The sequence below is a fragment of the Piliocolobus tephrosceles genome, chromosome 1 (genome assembly GCF_002776525.5).
Source record: "Piliocolobus tephrosceles isolate RC106 chromosome 1, ASM277652v3, whole genome shotgun sequence".
Classification (NCBI taxonomy): domain Eukaryota; kingdom Metazoa; phylum Chordata; class Mammalia; order Primates; family Cercopithecidae; genus Piliocolobus; species Piliocolobus tephrosceles.
In genome coordinates, this window is record NC_045434.1 from 137,970,929 (window position 1) to 137,992,876 (window position 21,948).

Consider the following 21,948-nt stretch of genomic DNA (forward strand, 5'->3'; position numbering starts at 1 on the left):
CCAAGGAACCAAAGCCAAGAAACACAAGCTTCCTTATTTTCTCCTTTTGTCAGTGGAGACGTTTTACTTTCTAATCTAAGCTTTCACTGAGGTTATGATCCTTGCAGGATCCCGGCTTTATACAGGGTGCTAAGAAATCCTAAACTGCATACATTAAACAACCTGTCTTCCATCTCTGTGAGGCCATTTGAAACGAAAGCCCCGCCAAGGTCTAAAAATGTCCTCAGGGCAGTTGAAGTATGCTCCCCCTTACAGCTCTGGTTTTCATTTACTACTTCAATTTTTGCACTTTGGGAATTTATTTTAATTCTAACTAAATTAGAATTCACTTAAAGAGTAAATTCAGGTATTCATTTAAAAGGGCACTTGTTACAGTTTATTCAGCATTTCAAGGTGCTGTTGATCTTCAATAATTTCTGCCTGAAAAGATTTTTAAGTTATCTAGTCTCCAATTTTGAATTTTTTTCTTTATAGGACAAGCTTCATGTTAAAATTGTAAGATAAAAAGACACCAGAATGTTTATGGATTTCATTTTTTTTATGCTGGAAATTCCAAATACTCACCAGGATATATTTAGGTACTGGCATCTTTGTTAATCTTGTCAAAGCAAAATGAGGTCTTTCAATTTACAGATTCAGGTTTTTCTTCAACTAACAAGTTTTCCTGAATCATATTTTTTATTATTGCTTCTATTCTATAAATCATATCTGTTCTGTTCTATTGGAATGCTAACCATCCAATTTGTAAAATTTCTTTTTGTTTTCTTTTTAAATTTTTTGTCCTGCTTTTATGTAACATACTTTTCATCTTATAATTTTTATCTTGTCCATTTCCTCTACATTCTATTAGGGTCTATCTGGATAGATCTTCACATTATTAATTTGCTTTTCTGCAGTGATTATTCTGCTTTTTACTGCCTCTAATGCAGCTTTATATTCTGAAAATGCCAGGTTTATTTTCTTATAACTTCTCCCTATCACATCATTATGCTTCTTTTCCATTCCTGCCTCTCAGCCAGTAATCTTTTCATTCTAGGTTCTTGTTTTATCTTTGTTTCATGTCTTAGTTCACTAACTCCATACTCACTTAAAATTTTAAGAATTAACACAGATGGAATCTATAACTTTTTGTGTTATACTCTCCTGCACAAATATTTTCTAAATATAAGTTCATTCTCTACCTCCTGAAGACTGTGACTTTATCGTTTTATGGTGTATAACCTCTTTTACAGGTTCTGCATTGTTGCTTTTCTTGTTTATTCATTCATGAACAATTATAAGCTTTTCAAAACTTTACAAATGCCCCAAATAAGGTAAGTGTTTTTTCTTTGGCCCGTCTCACTTCCTATTTAGGTGCTATTAGACTAAATCTTCACATCATTTAGTGTATACATATTTTACATTATCAGTTAAGTAATCCAGTGACCTTCATAAATAGGAATGTGGCCAGGACTATAGGATTCCTTGCTGGTAGTGATGCCTTCTACATCAGGAAAGAGCCTTCTATATTTAAAGAGAGGCTACTTTTCAACTTGAAATGGCCTAATACATTCTTGGTTGTCCCACTATAGCTGTTTTAGAATGAAAGTAATGAGCAGTATTGGATCTTCCACTTATTTTCCTCATCCCTCCAAGTTAGTGAGGGTGAAACTACTGTTTATTTCTTTTCCATGAAGAAAAGCTACTCAAATTAAAACTGTTAATTAGACTTTGGAGTCTGATCATCAAAATCTTGTACATATTTGGGCAAATAACCATCTTTAATTTCAGAAATGATGTACTGCTTTCCCACTTTTTTTTTTTTCTTATAGGATTTTCAGTCAGAATCCAGAAAGGGAAATTAATGAAGTGTTGGTATTCAAGTCTGTATGGTGTTGTAATTCATAGCAGATTCATGCCTTCTTTTTCAGAGATTTGCCCTCAACTACAGCTGGGCCAGGGTTCTCACCCAGGATTTTGAAATAAAGATGCTAGTTATATCAATAAGCACATAAACTAGGAAAGCACATAAACTTTGAAACTTTCAGATGACTAAGTTCCACTTTGCACAAGCATCAGAGAAACCTATTCACTACATAGTGAGGATAATAAAGCAAATACAAGGAAAAAAGTAGACATCATGTGATCTCAGAGAGAAAAACTGAGAAAGGTACTATTATGATTCCAGTCAGCTTTTCAAATAAATTCTCCTCTTTGGGACAGCTCAATTCTACTTTTGCCTTTGAGCTCCATGACATACTCTGCATCCCAATACCTGTATCTTCTTCTGCTTAAGCTTATTTGAGTAAGTTGCTACGTCCTCTAAACAAAAGGGTCTTACAATAGTTTGACTGATTTCTAGAGAGGTTCCTTTAGTATTTCTTTATAGACCTTGTTTGCTTAACAAGAGCAAAAACTTCACAAAAAAGGTTATGAGTAAGAAAAACATTTAGAAAGTGAAGGCTCTTTTCACACTTATGACCAATTTTTTTAAATACTTGAAAGATAAAGGTACTGACTGGTACAACTTGGTTTCTTAAGCATTTTATATGACTTTATCCTACAAAGTTGATGAAGGAACAAGTAAATACTATGGTTACTGCATTTTTTGAACCAAAAAAATCAAAACCCACACTGATATTTTTCATTGGCAATGTAAGGAAAGTGTTCAAGTACGTAAAAATGAATTATATTTAGTTTATCATTAATTCTATAAGTATTTATTGGGTTCTTTACTGTGTTTGGGGTACTGGGGTGACTACTAGACACATACAATGAATAAGGCACTATCCTTGACTTGAGTTCAACATTTAGAGATTAGAAAGTGACACACAAATTTATAATTTGAATATAATACAATAATTGTTATAGTTTGTAAGTGTGCTTTGGGAGTACAGAGAAATCACCTAATTCTACAGGGTCAGTGTCAGAGATACTAACTGGTTCTCTGAATTTTTATGATAAAGACTATAAATATGGAAAGGTAGCAAGGAATCATATGTAATATAGTATGGCTAGATCAAAACTTGTGAGAGAGATTTTGCAAATAAAACCAGAAAGGTAAGTCATTGATTGCATATGACCTAATAAGGAGTTTAACTTTTATTTTAAAGGCAATAGGGAATAATTGAAAGTTTTCACGTTAGGTTAAAAAATGGGTATATTTCCATTTTAAAACTTTCAGTGTGGAAAACGGCCTGGAAGATATAAAATTGGAAGCTGGGAGACCAGTGGTGCAGTTATTGTAATAGGATTGAGAAGAGATCTAGAAGCCTTCCCAGAGTCAGTAAGACTGGAGAATATTGAGTGATTTCTGATGTAGAATCAATAGAACTTAATGACTGAGTTCATGTCTGAGGGTAAGAAACAAGCTAGAAATGACCAAGGTTTCTGTTTTCACTTCCTGCATGGGCAGTGAGATCATTAACAGATATCAGAGTCAATGAAAATGGAGCAGATTTAGGGATGATAGAAGAAAATCCACTTTTGAACTGAATGTTCAGGTAATGATTGAAAACGTAGGCATGGATGAGATTTTTTGGAGAGAATGTAGCATCAAAAGAAGGCGAAAGATGGATTCTCAGAGAAAACCAACATTTCATTGGCAAAGGATAAAAGGAATAGCCTTATAACGAGAAAAGTACCACATACACAAAAATACCACATGTGTAGTGACAGACTTAGATTAAAAGGCCTAGCACTTGCTTATTTTTACAAATAAAACCACACTTCACTTTTAATTTTCCACATTTTGAAATGGCTAGGGCATTTAACCATTTATGACATGATTAAAATCAGTTGAAATTGGGCAATCTCGACAAAGTCAGAATGCCTAGCTGTGATTACTATGATTACTGTGATATAAAATGGCTAGAAGAGAAGGCCAATATAATCAAATATATCAAACACTATCTATAATGCATAGCTTTTTAAAGAAAAATAAAGCAATAGTGAAGCAACAACATTTTTCTTCAGCTAAATCCAATCCATCCTGTTGTAAAACCACCAGAATACCACAGTGGTTACCTAAAGATTCTAGATTATATGCCAAATTTTCAAAGAGAAAATATACATTGGCCTGATTCAAATAAAAATATGTATGATAACCAGGTATATTCAGTTTGATATCCATAGAAATCCTAAGGAATGCTATGTTGATTTTGTAATATTAGTTCAAATTTAGAACAGCAGATCAGAAAGATCTATGTCAGTAACAGGAAAACAACAATCCAGTTAATTCTTAATATTCTGCATGTTAAAATGTCCCTTTAATACCTAGTATTATTCTATAAACAAATATATAACAATGTTTAAGATATATTGTACTGCAGCAAGATAAAGAATGTTTATTGGTTATAATGAGGTGATCTCCAGTTATGAAAGAAAAGGTTCATCAATCTTGAATTCTATCATTATACAGCAAAAATCCACCTTTTAGTTTCTAAATTCCAATTCCAAATCTTTTAAATGCAAATTATAAGACTGTTATATTATCAGAGAAACCATATTCTACTTCTCCTAAAAATATCTGAATCAAAGGTTAACTTCCAAGCATCTTATTCTTTAGTTAAGCAAAAGATGCTAATGAATTATGCTCTAAGCAAATATTTTTCACTCTAACAACAGGATATCTATTTTTAGCTGCAGGTTTGGCTTGAAGTGACAGCTTTTACCCTGTGATAAACTGCAGTACATACTGTAGTATATTTTCTCAAAAAAACAGTTTTGGAAATATTTAGAAAAAATAAATCACATTACAATAAAAAAGAGACTAGTTGTCACAAGTGTACTTATTCTAAAAAACTATTTCCCCCAAAAACTGTTTATTAAACATTTTAACAAAACCTACAAAACCAAATACTCTAATTATTTCAGCATTAAATCCTTATTTCTCAATAAATTTTAGGTAAAAACAACCAAGACATCAACAAAATTTTGGCAGCATCTTACTTTCAAGATTACTATTTTAAAAATCTAATAAAAACAATCTAACAAAAATTAGCATTAGGACGACAAAGCTAATCAAAGGAGAGTTAAACTAATTATCTTCAGGATCAGATACTAAAAGAAAATCCTCTCTTATGGTTAGTCTATTTACTAATTTATAACACAATTAATAACAGTGCCCAACAAATACAATAAATCGAACCATAAAGAAAATCAGAAACTGGTTATTGGTATTGATTATTAATAGCGACATGAATTGTTTACAGTTCTTACTGGTTTTTGAAGGCAATTTACTAAAATGCCTAAGTACAAAAGCATCACCACAAAATATAATCCACAGTAGCTCTGGCTTTATAGCTGTCCCTTTAAAAATATTTTTTCCTCTTATAAATATATTTTTTAAATAAACAGCTGCAGAGTCTCAGAGAGCATACTTACCACTCATGATGAAAACCAACCTTTCCAAAACATATTGCTCAAAACAACAATCCAACAGCAAAGGGAGTTATGCTAATCTCTAGAGGGAGAAGAACCGATGGTGTAAACACACACACTGGAGCACGCAGCACACAGAAAACGAAAAGAGCTTTCTTTTGTTTTAAAAAGAGAAGCCCCTAGAAACAAAGCATAACTGCCTAGCATGAGATATCACTAGTAAACATCAGATTAATGCCAAAGATGTCTATAACTAGATTAAATTTCTTTCAAGCTAGTTATCCCAGCCTCCTTCATATACCACTAGAACAACTCAAAATGGCAGGGAGAAAATGTTCGAACCAGGATGTATAAGATGTTCTCAATTATATCAGCATGAGTTGTTACCACGGCAACATTAGACCAGAATTATCAGTTCACTTGTATCAAAGGCATAGCTTTTCTAAAGCTTTAATCAACCAGATAAATAAAATACCTTTTTATTTTAGAGCCACATGATTTTAAATTACCATATTCCTTAAATTTAAGCACTAATCTATGCTTTTTATATCTTTCAAAGATATGAAAAAATTGCTGTTTTCTTCAAATACTCACACAATCCCATGTTGAACCTGGCAAGGAGCAAACAGCAGAATGATTGCACCTAAACGTCTTTCAATTACACCAGCTCTTACTGCTAGCTGCGGACCTCGCTGATATTAAAATGCTGTGTGCTGTTGCTAGTGACTATTGGCGATGAATCTTATTGCCCAGATCGCTGATAGCTTTCATTTTTCATGAGCCAGGAAGCTATACTGCAGCACAAATGTTAACCATTTAAACATTCTGTGTTATGGAAGAGACAGGATATAATACTATATACATATATGTATATCTGCATTTTTAAAGGAGAATCATAGAATAACTTATTTGTAAACTTCCATTAAATTCAGCATTACAAACAGTGTCAGATGCCATCCATGTGGTATTCAAAAGAAAATACTACACAAAAAAGTTACTGGCAATTATTGCAGAAATGTAAAATTCCTCATATCAAATAGGACTCAGATGACAGATTGTATAGCAAGGTGGGCTGACTGGGTAGCATGGCGAACAGATTGTTCTGATTACCAGAGATCCAAAATTTGTACCAAAATGGTACAAAGAATCTATAGAATGGTTCCTTGATAAGTAGAACTTCAGCATGTGAACTTGCCATTTTAACAGCTGCCATGTGAGGCAGGACTTTTGGTGATGTGGAAGTAAGTCAGGAAATCTCCCCAAGAAACAACTATGAAGCTGGACAGAATTATCAAAAAAAATGATTTCATGGCTCTGGAAATTGAGAGGTCATAAACAACAAATTGAGAAACATTTAATTGTGAGGAACCACTGAACTCTGCCTAAAAACAGTGGGAGTCAGAGATGTTTTTGCCTGGGACTGCTCCCACTCCCTTATAGCTCAGTCAGGACAGTACTTCTACCAGGGTAGGGCTGCTCATGAAAACTAGCAGCTTCACTTCTGGAAGGGGCTGACACGAGAGGGGGCTGATTTGATTTGGAGTGGAGGCCAAAAAACCCATTAGTGATACTGTCAACGAAGAATGCAAACTGAAAGAAATTAATAAGGAAAGTGCCCAGCTCTACAAGTCTAAGGCTATGGCCCTAGTAGGGCTAAGCAGCACATTGGTGGTATAGCAAGAAACATAACAGGGTAAGTTAAGATGAGACAGGCAGACAGAGGTTATGTACATTCACCAGGCTACCCAGTGTGCCCACCTTACTGTATACAATCTGACTGAGAGGTAATGACACGCACAAAGGAGATGAAAGAGGGTCCAGTGGAAAGTTAAAGCTGGTACAGACTTCCAAACGGCCGAAATATTGCACGTGCTCCTCAATTCCTACACAGTTCCATGAGCACTGGCTGGGCCCAGTGTTTGAGTGCAACCTCTGATCAATCATTAAACAACAACTAAGCTACAGAGACACAGGACAATCTCTAGGAAACCAGGTTACAACGTAAAAATTAGAATAAGAAAAAAAAACTAAGCAGAGAAATCAGCAGTCATATTATCATGAGGGATATAGATTCCATATATTAAGACAAAGGAAGTTATTAATAAAAAATAAAACCAACCCTCAGGGAAAAAAATAGTCAAAATCCAGAGCTTCTATCACATGTTATTTTAAAAAACACATTTTTGACAAAAACTTGTGTGATCCGCAATGAGGAAAAAAAGCAGTCAATAAAAAATGTCCCTGAATGGGCCCAGGTGTATAATTTAGCAGACAAAGGCTTTAAAGACTTTAAAATAGCTATTATAAATATATGAAAATAATTAAAAGAAAACTGTGTTAAATACCTAAAGGAAATCATGATAGTAATGAACAACATATAGAAACTTTCAATACAGAAAGAAAAACTACTTAAAAATAAAAAGTGCAGATTTGAAAAGTATAATTAACTGAAATTTTAAAACTCACTATAGTAAGCACAACAGTAGATTTAAAAGAGCAAAAGATCAAATCAGTGAACTGGAAGATAGAGCAATAGAAATCATCCAGTTGGAAGGACACAGAGAGAAAAAGACAGGAGGAAAGTGGACAGAGCGTGAGAAATTTATGGGATGTCAAGGGAACCAACATACTTCTCATGGGAATTAGAAAAAAAGGAGACAAAGGGTGATGAGAAAACATTTGAAGGAATAATGGCTGAAAATGTCCCAATTTGATGGAAAACAGTACCTTATGGATCCAAGAAGCTCAGCCAATGCCAACTAGAATAAAATCCAAAAGATTCACACTTAGACACATCATAGTCAAATTGTTGAAAGATAAGGAGAAAAGTCATGAAAGCAGCAAGAGAAAAATGACAAATCATGTCCAGGGGAAAAAGAATATGATTAATGACTTCTCATTAGAAATAAGAAGGGCCAGAAGGCAGACAAATGAAGTGCTAAAAGAAACAAGAAAGCAAACCTGTCCACCAACATTTCTCTATCCAGGAAAATTATCTCCAAAAATAAAGGTGAAATGAAACATTCCTAGACAAAAAACTGAAGATATTTGTTGTAAGCAGAAATACCTAATGAAGTCCTTAAAGCTGAGAGAAAAATAACACTAGATAATAGCTCAAATTGACAGAAACAAATGAAGAGCACTAAAAATGGTAAATATATAAATAAAAGGCTATATAAATACAAAATTTTTCTGTTATCTCTTAATTTCTTTAAGAGACTTAAAGTTGTATGAGGCAATAATTACAACATTACATTCCCGTGTTTATAAAATATCTAAATATATGTGTAAAAATACAAATTTGGAAAAGAAATGAAGGTATATTGGATCAAAGCAGTTCTATTCCACTAGAATTAAGTCAGTACTATCCTGAAGTAGACTATGACAAGATAAAATGTGTATTATAATCCCTAAAGCAGATATTAAGAAAATGCTTTTAAATTTTATTTTTAAAAATCAAAACAGAATAATAAAATGTCACACTACATATATATAATAGAAAAGAAGGTGGTAGAAAGGGAAAAGAGGAACAACAAAAACTATGAGACAGAAAACAGTAAAATGGAGGATACAAATCCAACCATATCAATAATTACATTAACTATGAATGGAAGAAACACAAATCAAAAGGCAGAAATCAGATTGGATAAAAATCAAGGTCAAACTATATAACATCTATAAGAGACACATTTTAGGTTCATAGATATAAATAGGCTAAAGTAAAAGGAGAAAAACAAGATTCATCATGCAAACAGTAACCATGAGACAGTTGGAATGCCTGTATCAATATTAGACAAAATAGACTTTAAGTCAAGAAAAATTATGAGACAAAAAGGACAGTTATAATGATAAAAGGTCAATACATCTGAAAAATGTGGCAATTAGAAATGCATATGCATTGAACAGAAGAGCACCCACAGTACTAAAATAAAAATGGACAGAATTGAAGGAGAAAAAAATTTAATACTAACAGTTGGGGATTTCCATACTTCTCTCTCAATAACTGATGGAAAAACTAGAGAGGAAATTGGAAAAGAGACAACCAACTTAAATAACACCATCAAAAAAATCTAGACATTTATAAAATACATCATTTAACATCAGCAGAATACACATTCTTTTCAAGCACACATGGATATTCTACACATTAAGCAAATGCTAGAAAATATAATGTCTCAATTAATTTGAAGGGTTTGCTAACTCTTTCAAAATATATTCTATAATCACAACAGAATTAAGTTAGAAATAAAAACAGAGAGAAATTTTAGAAATCTCCAAATATTTAGATATTAAATCACAAAGACATTCCAAGAGAAATTAAAAAATATTTTGAGGTAAATGAAAATAAACTACAGCATATCTACATTTATTGGATGTAGATAAAGCAGGGTTTAGAAAAAAATTCATACCTTTAACCATTTAGAGTAAAAAAGAATAAAAGTTCCAAATCAGTAACTTAAGCTTCATATATAGAGAGATTATTATATATTATAGTAGTATCATATTATATATAATATATTCAGCAAAATATATAGAAAAACAGTAGATAAAAATGAATCAAACCAAAAGTCTTATTGACAAAACTTTCACTAGACTGACCAAATATCAAAACAAAATAAATAAAAAGGAAACAGAGAAGATATTAATTATAGAAATCAGTAATGAAACTATGAAATCACCACTGATGCTAGATAAATTAAAAGGATTATAAAGGAATACTATAAACAACCTTATCCCAACCATATAAAACAACAGGTGAAATGGAAAAACTGTTAGGCACAAATTACCAACACTAACTAAAGAAGAAATAGAAAATGTAAATAAACCTGTAACACAAATACTGAATTGGTAACTAAATTTTTTCCCATAAAGAAAAGCTCAAGTCGAGATGGCTTCACTGGTTAATTATATGAAACCTTCAAAGATAGTACCAACTCTACACAAACTCTTTCAGAATTCAGAAGTGGCGGGAATACTTCCCAACTCATTCTAAGAGGCCTAATATCAAAGTTAGGCAAAGATCAAAAGAAAACCACAGACCAATGTACATTGCAAACATTAGTGCAAAAACCTTTGTCAAAATGCTAGCAAACTTAATCTAGCAGTATATACAGTGGATCATACACAATGATCATGTGGGATTTATTCCATGAAAGGTAAGGTTGGTTCAACATTGAAAATCAATGAATGAACTACATTATATTAATAAAGTATAAAACCAAATAATCATCTCAATATATGCAGAAGAAGCATTCCACAAAATCCAACAGCCATGAGAAAACCTCTCAACAACCAGAACGAGAAAGGAACTTCCTCAAACTGATAAAGGACATGTGGGGCAGGGAAACTCTATACTTATGTCATACTTAATGATGAAAGATGTAATGCTTTCCCCTTAAGATAGGGCATAAGGCATTCACCACTTCCACGCATCTTTGTACTGGGAAATTTAGCCAGTGCAATGAGGCAAGAAAATAGATATTAAAGGATAAAGAAGAAATAAAACTGTCTTTATTTGCAGATGAAATTATTCTATATGTAGAAAATTATAAGAAATCTATAAACAACTAGAACTAAAAACTGAGTTTAGCTACATCATAGGATGATATAAGATCAATATAAAAATCAATAACATTTATATATACTAGCAACAAACAATCCAAATGTGAAATTAAGACATAGCTCCATTCACATATCAACAAATAAAATACTTAGAAATCATTTTTACAAGACTTGAACACTAAAGAAATTAAATAATATGTAAATAAATGGAAAGACATTTCAAGTTCATGGATTCCAAGACTCAATGTTGTTAAAATAACAATTCTCTACAAGTTAATTCATGGACTAAATATATAACCTCTATGAAAATCTAATAAAGCTTTTCTTTAGAAACTGACAAATTGACCCGAAAATTTACATGAAAATGCAAAGGACCCCAAAATAGACAAAATAATTTTGATAAAAGAAGAACAAAGTTGGAGGACTTACATTACTTGATTTTAAAACTTACCTTAAAGTTACAGTAATCAAGACAGTGTAGTATAGGAATAAGGACAGACATGTAGTTCACTGGGACAGAATTGAGAATTCAGAAATGAACCCTTTCATTTATGGTCAACTGATTTTTGAGAAAGATGCCAAGATAATTAAATAGAGAAAGGAAATTCTTTTTAACAAGTAGTGCGGTAAAAATGGATATACATACTGAAAAAAAGAACTTCAATTCATACTTCACACCATATATAAAAATTAACTCAAAAAACAGACTTTTAGAAGGAAGTACAGATTGAAAATCTTCATTACTTTGGGTTAGATACAAATTTCTTAAGATCTGGTACCAAAAGTACAATCCCAAAAGGAAAAAATGATAAATTTGACTTCACTAAAATTACAAATTTTGCTCTTCAAGTATACAATTTTTTAAAATGACAACATAAGATAGACTAGAAGGAAATATTTGAAATTTATATTTATGGAAAAGAACTTAGTTCAGAATATACAAAGAATTCTTGAGACTTCATAATAAGAAGAAAAACAACTCAATTTTGAAAGTGGAAAGATTTGAAAATACATTTCTCCAAGGTACATACACAAATGGGTTATAAAAACTTGAAAATATTCTCAACATCATAAAGTTATTAGGGAAATACAAAGTGAAACAATTGTGAACAATGGATTCACACCCACGTAATGGCCATAAGCAAAATGATTGATGAGCTGGGTACAGTGGCTTATGCCTGTAATCTCAGCACTTGGGAGGCTGAGGCGGGTGGATTACTTGAGGTCAGGAGCTCAAGCCCAGCCTGACCAACATAGTAAAACCCCATCTCTACCAAAAACACACACCCGTGATGCCAGCTACTCAGGAGACTAAGACAGGAGAATCGCCACTGCACTCCAGCCTGGGTGACAGAGTGAGACTTTGTTTCAGTTAAAAAAAAAAAAAAAGAAAGAACGAAAGACTGATGATACCAAGTGTTGATGAGCATGTGAAAAAACTGGAACCCTCTTACATTACTGGTGAAAACATAAAATGGTACCACCACTTTGAGAAACAATTTGGCAATTTCTTTAAAACATAAATTTACTATATGACCTAGAAATTCTACTTCTAGATATCTACCCAAGAGCAATAAAAATATGTCCACACAGACTTGTTTTCAAATATTTATAGCAACATTATCCAAATAGCCAAAAACAAACTAATTCTGATGTGCATCAATTGCAGAATGGATAAACAAAATGCATTATATCCATACAACATATTGTAATTCAACAATAAATTGGAACCAACTATTAATATATTCTATAACATGGATGAACCTCAAAAATATTATTCTAGTGAAAGAAGCCAAAAGCAAAAGACTACATATTACATAATTCCATTTATATAAAACATCCAGAAATGAAAATCTATAGAGATAGAAAGCAGATCAGTGTTTATCTGAGCTTGAGGTGAGAGTGGGGATTGACTGGATATGGGTAACAAAAGAACTTTGTGGGTGATGTAAATGTTCTAAAACTGATTTGTGCTGATAGTTGTGCAAATCCTTAAATTTACTAATTAATGCTGAACTATACACATAATGAGGTATTTGTATGGTTATGAAAACATACCTCAATTTTAAAAAAAAGCTGTCAAATGCTTCTCTATCAGGGAAAAAACAATTGGCTTGAAACAGATCTTTGCTGTGGGAAGAATCATTTCAGTGGACAATTTAATTATGCAAATGTAAGGCTGGTAGGCATCCATTACCTTGGGGGAATGATTTAACAAAATCTTTTGAGGCTTCGTAAGGGCCATGCCTTTTCAATACTCTGTGGTAAACAGAGATAATTAAAGGAAAGAAGGTAAATAGATCTGCATTAAAAAACGAAACACGAATTCTGAAAGGGATTAACTCCTAGACTCCATCCTCTCTGAGGTTCAGAATTACAAAAATCTCTTTCATAGATTTTAGTGATAGGTCTGTAGCTCACGAGTAGGAATATACGCTTAAGGAGGCTTTATCAAAGAGGAAAGGATAATCTGGGTTGGTGATTCAGGCTGAAAAGTACAGACATTGTAGGCCAAATGCAAGTGGCTACAGAGGCCAGACAGGTAAAGCAACAGAAATAGTGAATGCTGGAGCAAATCAGATAGAGTCTATCTGATTAAACAGGAAAATTACTCAGTGCAATTCATTTTTTCTCATGAGAGAATAAGAGGCCACTGAAATCAGTTTCTCCAATGGTTCAAGCATATGAAAGTCCAGATATTTATATGAATCTCTTGATTTAAAATCATGGTATATTTTTATATAATGATATAAAATTCAACTATTTTTAAAAATATTATGAGAACTAAACAAAACATATCCGCAAATTGCATCTGGCTCACAGACCACTGGTTTGCTATCCCTGGACTAGATTTCAAGAAAGAAAGGCTAATTTTGGTACAGTGTGGGGATGGGCTGAAAGTACCTTCTCACACATCCAATTTGGCAAGGAAGCCAAGATGACTAAGCATATAAGTATAAATTAAGGAAACGAAATCCTTTGACATAACCTTTGAATGAACATAATACTGAAGAATGAATCATCCTGTCATTAAGAACCATTGAGGTCTCGGCAAGGACCAGCGGCATCACATCAACAAGATGAGATACATAAAATTTGTTGGGGCCACTTTTAAATCATGAAACAACGTAGCAGTGGTAAAATCAACAGCTGCTAAAAATGCTATCACTAGCTTATATGTTCATGCTTGTAATCCCAGCACTTTAGGAGGCCAACACAGGAGACTGCTTGACCCCAGGAGAAAAGAACAGCCTGGACAACACAGCACGATCTCATTTCTGCAAAAAATAAACTTAAAAATAAATTAGCCTAGCACAGTGGCATGCATCTATATTCCCAGCTATTTGGGAGGCTGAGGTGGGAGAATAGCTTGAGCTCAGTAGAACAAAGCTGCAGTGAGCCATGATCGCACCACTACTCTCCAGCCTGGACAACACAGCAAGACCCTGTCTCCAAATAATAAAAATAAAAATCCCCACCACTTTCTTCAACTAACTTTTGGACAGCAAATTAGTCTCCTTGGAATGAGTAAACTCCTAGGAGTATAGCAATACTTGAAGCAGCTGAATGAAGACTCTAAGAAAGGACCTCCTTGGAATTCTTGCTAATTTGAATAGATAAGTGTGTGGGTGATTAAACTGAATATTTAAAAGATGACAACTTATTTGTCTCTCAACTGAGCCATACTTGTTAAATAACAATAATGAAACACCAGAGCTGAAAGCAACCATGGTTTCAGGACATGAAAGTGATATTCAACCTCTCAGACATATATCATTCTTCCTGTTCAACTTATTGAATGACATTGAATGTCATTCTTTCTGAATGACATTTTATTTTCAAAGTTCTTTGTCTCTCAGATCATCTGCTATTACTCAGTGACCAATTTTTAAAAGTAGAAAAAGTTTTTGTTCAAGATTGCTTAGGCTATTAGGGTCTTTTGTGTTTCTACACAAGTTTTAGGATGGTTTTTCCTATTTTTGTGAAACTTGTCATTGAAACTTTGGAAGAGATGGCAGTTAATCTATAGATCGCTTTGGATACTAGGAGTATTTTGACAATATTAATTCTTCAGATCCACGAACATTAGATATCTCCATTCACTGTGTTTTCTTCACTTTTTCATAAATGTTTTACAGTTTTTAGTGTACAAATCTTTCACTTCTTTGGTTAAATTTATTCCTACGCATTTTTTGTGATATTGTAAAAAGAACTGCTTTCTTGATTTCTTTTTTCCAAAGTTCATTGTTAGTATGCAGAAACACTATTTATTTATGTATTTTAATTTTGTATCCTGCATCTTTATTGAATTTGTTAGTTTTAGCAGTTTTTTTGGTATAGTCTTCAGGGTCTTTAATATATAAGATAATATCATGTGCACATATAAAAGATTTTACTTCTTCCTTTCCAATTTAGATGCTATTTATTTATTTATTTATTGCCTAAATGCTCTGCATAGGACTTCCAGTATTATATTGAGTAGAAGTTATAACAGTGGGCATCCTTTCCCTTGTTCATGATCTTACAGGAAAAGCTTTCATCTTTTCACCACTATTAAGATGTTAGCTGTGGGCTTATCCTATGTAGCCTTTATTATGTGGAAGCACAGAATTTCCTTAACTAAAAAGTTTCCAATCATAAAAGAATGTTTAAGTTTCTCAAATGCTTTCTCTGACTCTACTGATATGATTATATATAACTTTTACCCTTCATTCTGTTAATAGTGTATCACATATGTTGATTTTGCATATGTTGAACCATCCTCGATTGTGGTGTATCATCCTTTAATGTGATGCTGAATTTAATTTGCTAGTATTTTGTTGAGAATTTTTGCATCTATGTTCATCAGGGATATTGGCCTATAATTTTCTTTTGCAGTGTCCTTGTCTGGCTTTGGTATCAGAGCAATGCTGCCCTGGTAAATGAGCTTGGAAGTATTCCCCCTTCTTCAGTTATTCTGGGAGAGTTTCAGAAGGACTGGCATTAATTGTTTCTTAAATGATAGAAATTCACAGTGAAGAAATGAAGTACTACTAGGTTTTATTTTGTTGGGGGTCTTTTTTGATTACTGATTCAAAGTCTTCATATTCCTTATTGGTTTGTTCATTGCATCAAACTAAAAGCTTTTGTGCAAAAAGAAAACAATCAACAGAGTGAAGAGACAACCTATACAATGAGAGAAAATACTTGCAAACCACACATCTAATAAGGAGTTAATATTCAAAATATGTAAGCAACTCAAACAATTCAGTAGCAAGAAAACAAATACCCAATTTAAAAAATGGGCAGGTGACTTGAATAGGCACTTCTCAAAAGCAGACATAAAAATGGTCAATGGGTATATGAAAAATACTCAACATCACTAATCATGTGGGTAATGAAAATTAAAACCACAATGAGCTATTACCTCACATCTGTTAGAATGGCTATTATAAAAAAGATAAAAAATAATAGGCATTGGTTAAGACGTGGAGAAAAGAGAACGCTTGCACATTGTGGGTGAGAATATACATTAGGACAGCCATTACAGAAAATGATATGAATGATCCTCAAAAAATTAAAAATGAACTATCATATATCCAGCAATCTTCTAAGTATGTTATCAAAAGGAAGAAATCAGCATGTCTAAGAGATATCTGTACTCCCATGTTCATTACAGCATTATACACAAGATACGGCATCCACATATGGTATTCTACGCAGTGGAATACACTATCAACCTCAAGAAAGAAGGAAATTCTTTCATTTGTGATAACACGAATGAACCTGGAGGACATTATATTAAGTGAAATAAGGCAGACACAGAAAGACAAATACTGTGTAATCTCACACATGTGGAATCTAAAAACATCAAAATCACAGAAGTGGAGAATAGAAAGCTGGTTGTCAGGGGCTGAAGGATGGGAGGGTTCAGGGAAGGAAGATTTAGGAGATGTTGGCTAAAGGGTACAAAATTTCAGTTGGACATAATGAGTAAGTCCTGGAGATTCATCATATAGCATGGTAACTGCGGTTAATAATAATGCATTAATACAGGCACACACCTCATTTTATTGCGTGTTGCTTTATTGCACTCAGCAGATATTGCACTTTTTACAAATTGAGGATTGGGGCAACCTTGTGTCAAGCAAATCTATTGGTGCCACTTTTCTTACAGCATGTTCTCACTTCATGTCTGTGTGTCACATTTTAATAATTCTCACGAGATTTCCTTTTTCATTATTATTATATCTGTTATGGTAATCTGTGTTCAGATGTTACTATTTTAACTGTTTTAGGGCACCACAAACTGCACCCATATAAAATGGTGAACTTAATTGAAAAGGGATGTGTGTGCTCTGAAGTCGTTCCACTCACCAGCTGGTCCCCCATTTCTCTCCCTCTCCTTGGGCCCTCCTATTCCCTGAGACACAGCAATACTGAAATTACGCCAATTAATAACCTTACAATGGCCTCTTAGTGTTCAGATGAAAGGAAGAATTGCACATCTCTCACTTCAAATCAAAAGCTAGAAATGATTAAGCTTAGTAAGGATGGTATGTTGAAAGCTGAGACAGGCCAAAGGCTAGGCCTCTTGCACCAAAAAGCCAAGCTAAGAATGCAAAAGAAAAAAGTTCTTGAAGGAAACTAAAAGTACGGCTTCAGTGAACACACTAATGATAAGAAGGCAAAACAGCCTTATTGTTGATTTAGAGAAAGTTGTGTGGTCTGGAAAGATTAAACCAGTAAGTATTTCCTTAAGTCAAAGCCTAATTAAGAACAAGGTCGTGACGCTCTTCAATTCTATAAAGGCTAAGAGTGGTGAGAAAGCTGCAGAAGTCTGAAGCTAGCAGAGGTTGCTTCATGAGGTTTAAAGGAAAGAAGCCCTTTCTATAACATAAAAGTACAAGGTGAAGCAGCAAGTGCTAATGGAGATGCTGCACCAGGTTATCCAGAAGATCTAGTTAAAATAATTGATGAAGGTGGCTAGACTAAACAACAGATTTTCAATGCAGACTTAACAGTGTTCTATTGGAAGAAGATGCCATCTAGAACTTTCCTATCTAGAGAGAAGGCAATGCCTGGCGTCAAAGCTTCAAAGGACAGGCTGTCACTCGCTAGGGGCTAATACATCCGGTGACTTCAAATTGAAGCCAATATTCATTTACCATTCAGAAACTCTTAGTGCCCTCAAGAACTATGCTAAATCTATTATACCTGTACTCTATAAATGGAATGTGAAAGGCTAGATGACAGCGTATCTGTTTGCAGCATGGTTTACTATTTTAAGCCCACCATTGGGAACCACTCAGAAAAAGATTCCTTTTAAAATATTAGTGCTAACTGACAATGCACCTGATCACCCAAGAGCTCTGATGGAGATGTACAAGGAGATGAAAGTTGTTTTCATGCCCGATAACACAATAACCATTCTGCAGCCATGGATCAAGAAGTAATTGTGACTTTCAGGTCTTACTATTTAAGAAATATATTTTATAAGGCTATAGGTGTCACAGATAGTGATTTCTCTGATGGATCTGGGCAAAGCAAATTGAAAACCTGAAAAGGAGTCACCATTCCAGATGCCATTAAGAACACTGTGATTTATGGGAGGAGGTGAGAATATCAACCTTAACAGAGTTTGGAAGAAGTTGTTTCCAACTCTCATAGATGAGTTTGAGTGGTTTAAAATTTCAGTGGAGAAAGTCACTGCAGATGTGGTAGCAATTATAAGATAACTGGAATTAAAAGTGGAGCCTGGAGATGTGATTGCAATGCTGCAATCTCATGATAAAACTATAATAGGTGAGGAGTTGCTTCTTGCAGATAAGCAAAGAAAGTAGTTTCTTGAAATGGAATCTATTTCTGGTAAAGATGCTGTGAAGATTCCTGAAATGACACCTGAGAATTTAGAATATTATATCAACTTCATTGGTAAAGCAGTAACATAGTTTGAGAGAACTGACCTCAATTTTAAAAGAAGTTCTACTGTGGGCAAAATGCTACCAAAAACATCACATGCTACAGAGAAATATTTTATGAAAAGAAGAGTCAGTCAAGTGTGTCACTTCATTGTTGTCTTATTATAAGAAATTGCCACTGCCATCCCAACCTTCAGCAACCAATACCTTGATCAATCAGCAGCCAAACATCAAGGCAAGATCCTCTGCCAGCAAAAAAATCAGGAATCGCTGAAAGCTGAGATGATCTTTAGCATTTTTTCAGCAATAAAGTAATTTCAAATTAAGATATGTACTTTTAAAAAGATATAATGTTATTGCACACTGAATAGACTATAAACATAATTTAAATGCACTGGGAAACCAAAAAGTGTGTGTGACTTGCTTTACTGTGACTTTAGCTGTATTGTGGTGGTCTGGAATTGGACCTGCAGTATCTCTGAGGTATGACTATACATGAAAATTGCTAAGAGATTCAATCTTGAATTTTTTGCCATGAAAAAGTAACTATGTGAGGTGGATATTCATTTGTTTTAGTTGTTTCACAATGTATACTTATATTGAATCATCATGTACATTATAAATATAAGCAATTTTATTTGTCAAGTATACCTTAATAAAGCTGAGGGGGAGGGAGGAAGAAATAAAACTTTCCAGTGTCAACTTACAAAGAATGGAGCTAAATCCTGAAATTCATATTTTCCACATTCAGATTTTTGTTATGGACTGGTCTATTTTGGCATTACTATAAAGAAATACCTGAGGCAGAATAATTTATAGAGATTTATTTTTGCTCATGGTTCTGCAGACTGTAGACGAAGCATACTGCCAACATCTGCTTCTGATAAGGGCCTCAGGAAGCTTTCAATGATGGCAGAAGGCAAAGAGGGAGCAGGCGTGTCACAGGCCAAGAGAGGGAGCAAGACAGAGGGGGAGGTGCCATGTTTGTTTTAAAAAACAACCAGTTATTGCATGAATTAATAAAGCAAGAATCAGCTCATTACCCATTGGGAGGACACCAAGCCATTCATGAGGGATCCTCCCCCATGACCCAAACACCTCCCATTAGGCCCCGCCTCCATTACTGGGGATCACACTTCAACATGAGATTTGGAGGGGACAAACATATAATGTTCTTACCATGACCCTGGTAGTTGTAACAGAAGGAAGTATAATGGGCCATTATATTTTTAGTTTTTTAAAATATCAATACATTGTTTTTGAGAATAAATTTTACAATGTTAAATGTGTTTTCATTATTTTATTTTATTTTATTTTTGAGATGGAGTCTCACTCTGTCACCCAGGCTGAAGTGCAGTGGTGCGATCTTGCCCCACTGCAGCCTCTGCTTCCTGGGTTCTAGCGATTCTCCTGCCTCAGTCTCCTAAGTAGCTGGGATTATAGGTGTGCACCACCACCCCTGGCTAATTTTTGCATTTTTAGTAGAGACAGGGTTTCACCATGTTGGCCAGGCTGTTGCTGATCTCCTGACCTCAAGTGATCTGCCCACCTCAGCCTCCCAAAGTGCTTGGATTACAGGCATGAGCCACCACATCCAGCCTTAAATTTGTTTTTAAAAATATAATTAAGGATAGTAGCTATATAATGATTTTCATGCATTCTCAAGTGCTATAATCTATGAAAAAATAATTACTATAGTAATTAACTCCAAAAGAATATGCAGGTTTACCTGGAATTGGATTAATTTAATGCAAAAGCCTTAAAATGGTCATAACTTCTTCAAATTAATCCTATAAAATATAAAAATAATCCTAAATATGTACAAAGATTTAGTTATAAAGATGTTTATCATGGCATTTTTTAATGTAATCACAAAACATTAAAAACAGCCTAGATGGCTAATGATTGGTTAAATAAATTATGGTATATACTTATGATTTAATATAAAATAGTATTGTAGAACAACTCTTTGTAAAGAAAAATGAAAAATGTTACCAAACACTATGTATTGAAAGAGCCAAATTTTGGAGCTGGGTTGGGTGCGGTGGCTCAGGTTTGTATTCCCAGCACTTTGGGAGGCCAAGGCAGGCAGATCACTTGAGCTCAGGAGTTCAAGATCAGCCTGGGCAACGTGGTGAAACCCCATCTCTACCAAAAATACAAAAAGTTGGCCAGGTATGGTGACACGTGCCTGTAGTCCCAGCTACTCGAGAGACTGAGGTGGGAGGATCGCTTGAGCCTGGAGGCAGAGGTTGCAGTGAGTCGAGATCCCACCATTGCACTCCAGCCTGGGTGACACAGTAAGACTCTGTTTTAAAAAAAAAAAAATTGGAGCTGGTAGAAATTTGTGTGTCTATACACAAAATAGAGTATATATACAAAAATGATAACAGTCATTACCTTTTGGCAGAATTGTTTTTTTTTTTACCTTTTTCTTTGTTTTTTTCCTATAGTTTCAAAATTTTCTTCAGTGAAGATACACATTTGGAAATCATATTAAAATGTTATTAGGGAAAAAGTGCTTCTCACACCTTAATGTGCATATAAATCAGCCGGATATCTTTTTAAAATGCTGATTCTGACTAAGTAGGTCTAGGTGGGACCTGGGATTCTTCCTCCTAACAAGCTACCAGGAGATGCTAATAATGCTGGACAGGGACCACACTTTGAGTAGCAAGCTCTCTTCTAACTCTGTCATATGGCTATTTTTGCAAAGCACAGGCAAGTAAAAGCTTCTTGTTAGGTTAGTACAGTTGATATAGTACTTGCATTGCTATATGGCCCATGGAATCATTTCCTGATTTCAACGTCATTTAATATTCCAACTACTTTAGTTTTAGTATAAAGTCTGCTTGTTATTTAAATTTTTATTAAAATTATGATAAAAATACACAGGTAACACTGAAAATTGGTATTTACTAGAGCCAGGTCAGCACTTCACTGCTTTTGATTAATGGCCACGGGCTTTTAAAATAAATTGCAAAGATCACAATAGAAAAAATTAGTAAGAAGCTCATTTGTGTAATACTGCAGTGATGTTTAATGTTAATTTAAAAAATAATTCAAGATTTATTGAAAATTATGCTAGTAATACTGAAATAAACTGACAAGTTATTTGCCTTCA

The 21,948-nt window shown here is 33.9% G+C and overlaps 1 protein-coding gene across 19 annotated transcripts in view; it reads right to left on the reverse strand.

Moving 5' to 3' along the window:
• The window catches only part of PRKACB (protein kinase cAMP-activated catalytic subunit beta), a 172,457-nt gene that overhangs the window by 63,682 nt on the left and 86,827 nt on the right, over positions 1-21,948 (reverse strand). For 8 of the 19 annotated variants that reach the window (XM_031936737.1, XM_031936735.1, XM_031936732.1 and 5 more), the window contains exon 1: positions 5,365-5,684. The exons of 5 other annotated variants lie outside the window; for them this stretch is intronic. In XM_031936737.1, coding sequence (XP_031792597.1) covers positions 5,365-5,371 — 7 coding nt within the window. In that variant the 5' untranslated portion in view covers positions 5,372-5,684. Of the gene's footprint in view, positions 1-5,364; positions 5,685-5,955; positions 6,074-21,948 lie in introns of those variants that run through there. 6 more of the 19 variants (XM_023208714.2, XM_031936734.1, XM_031936719.1 and 3 more) reach the window with 2 other exon arrangements.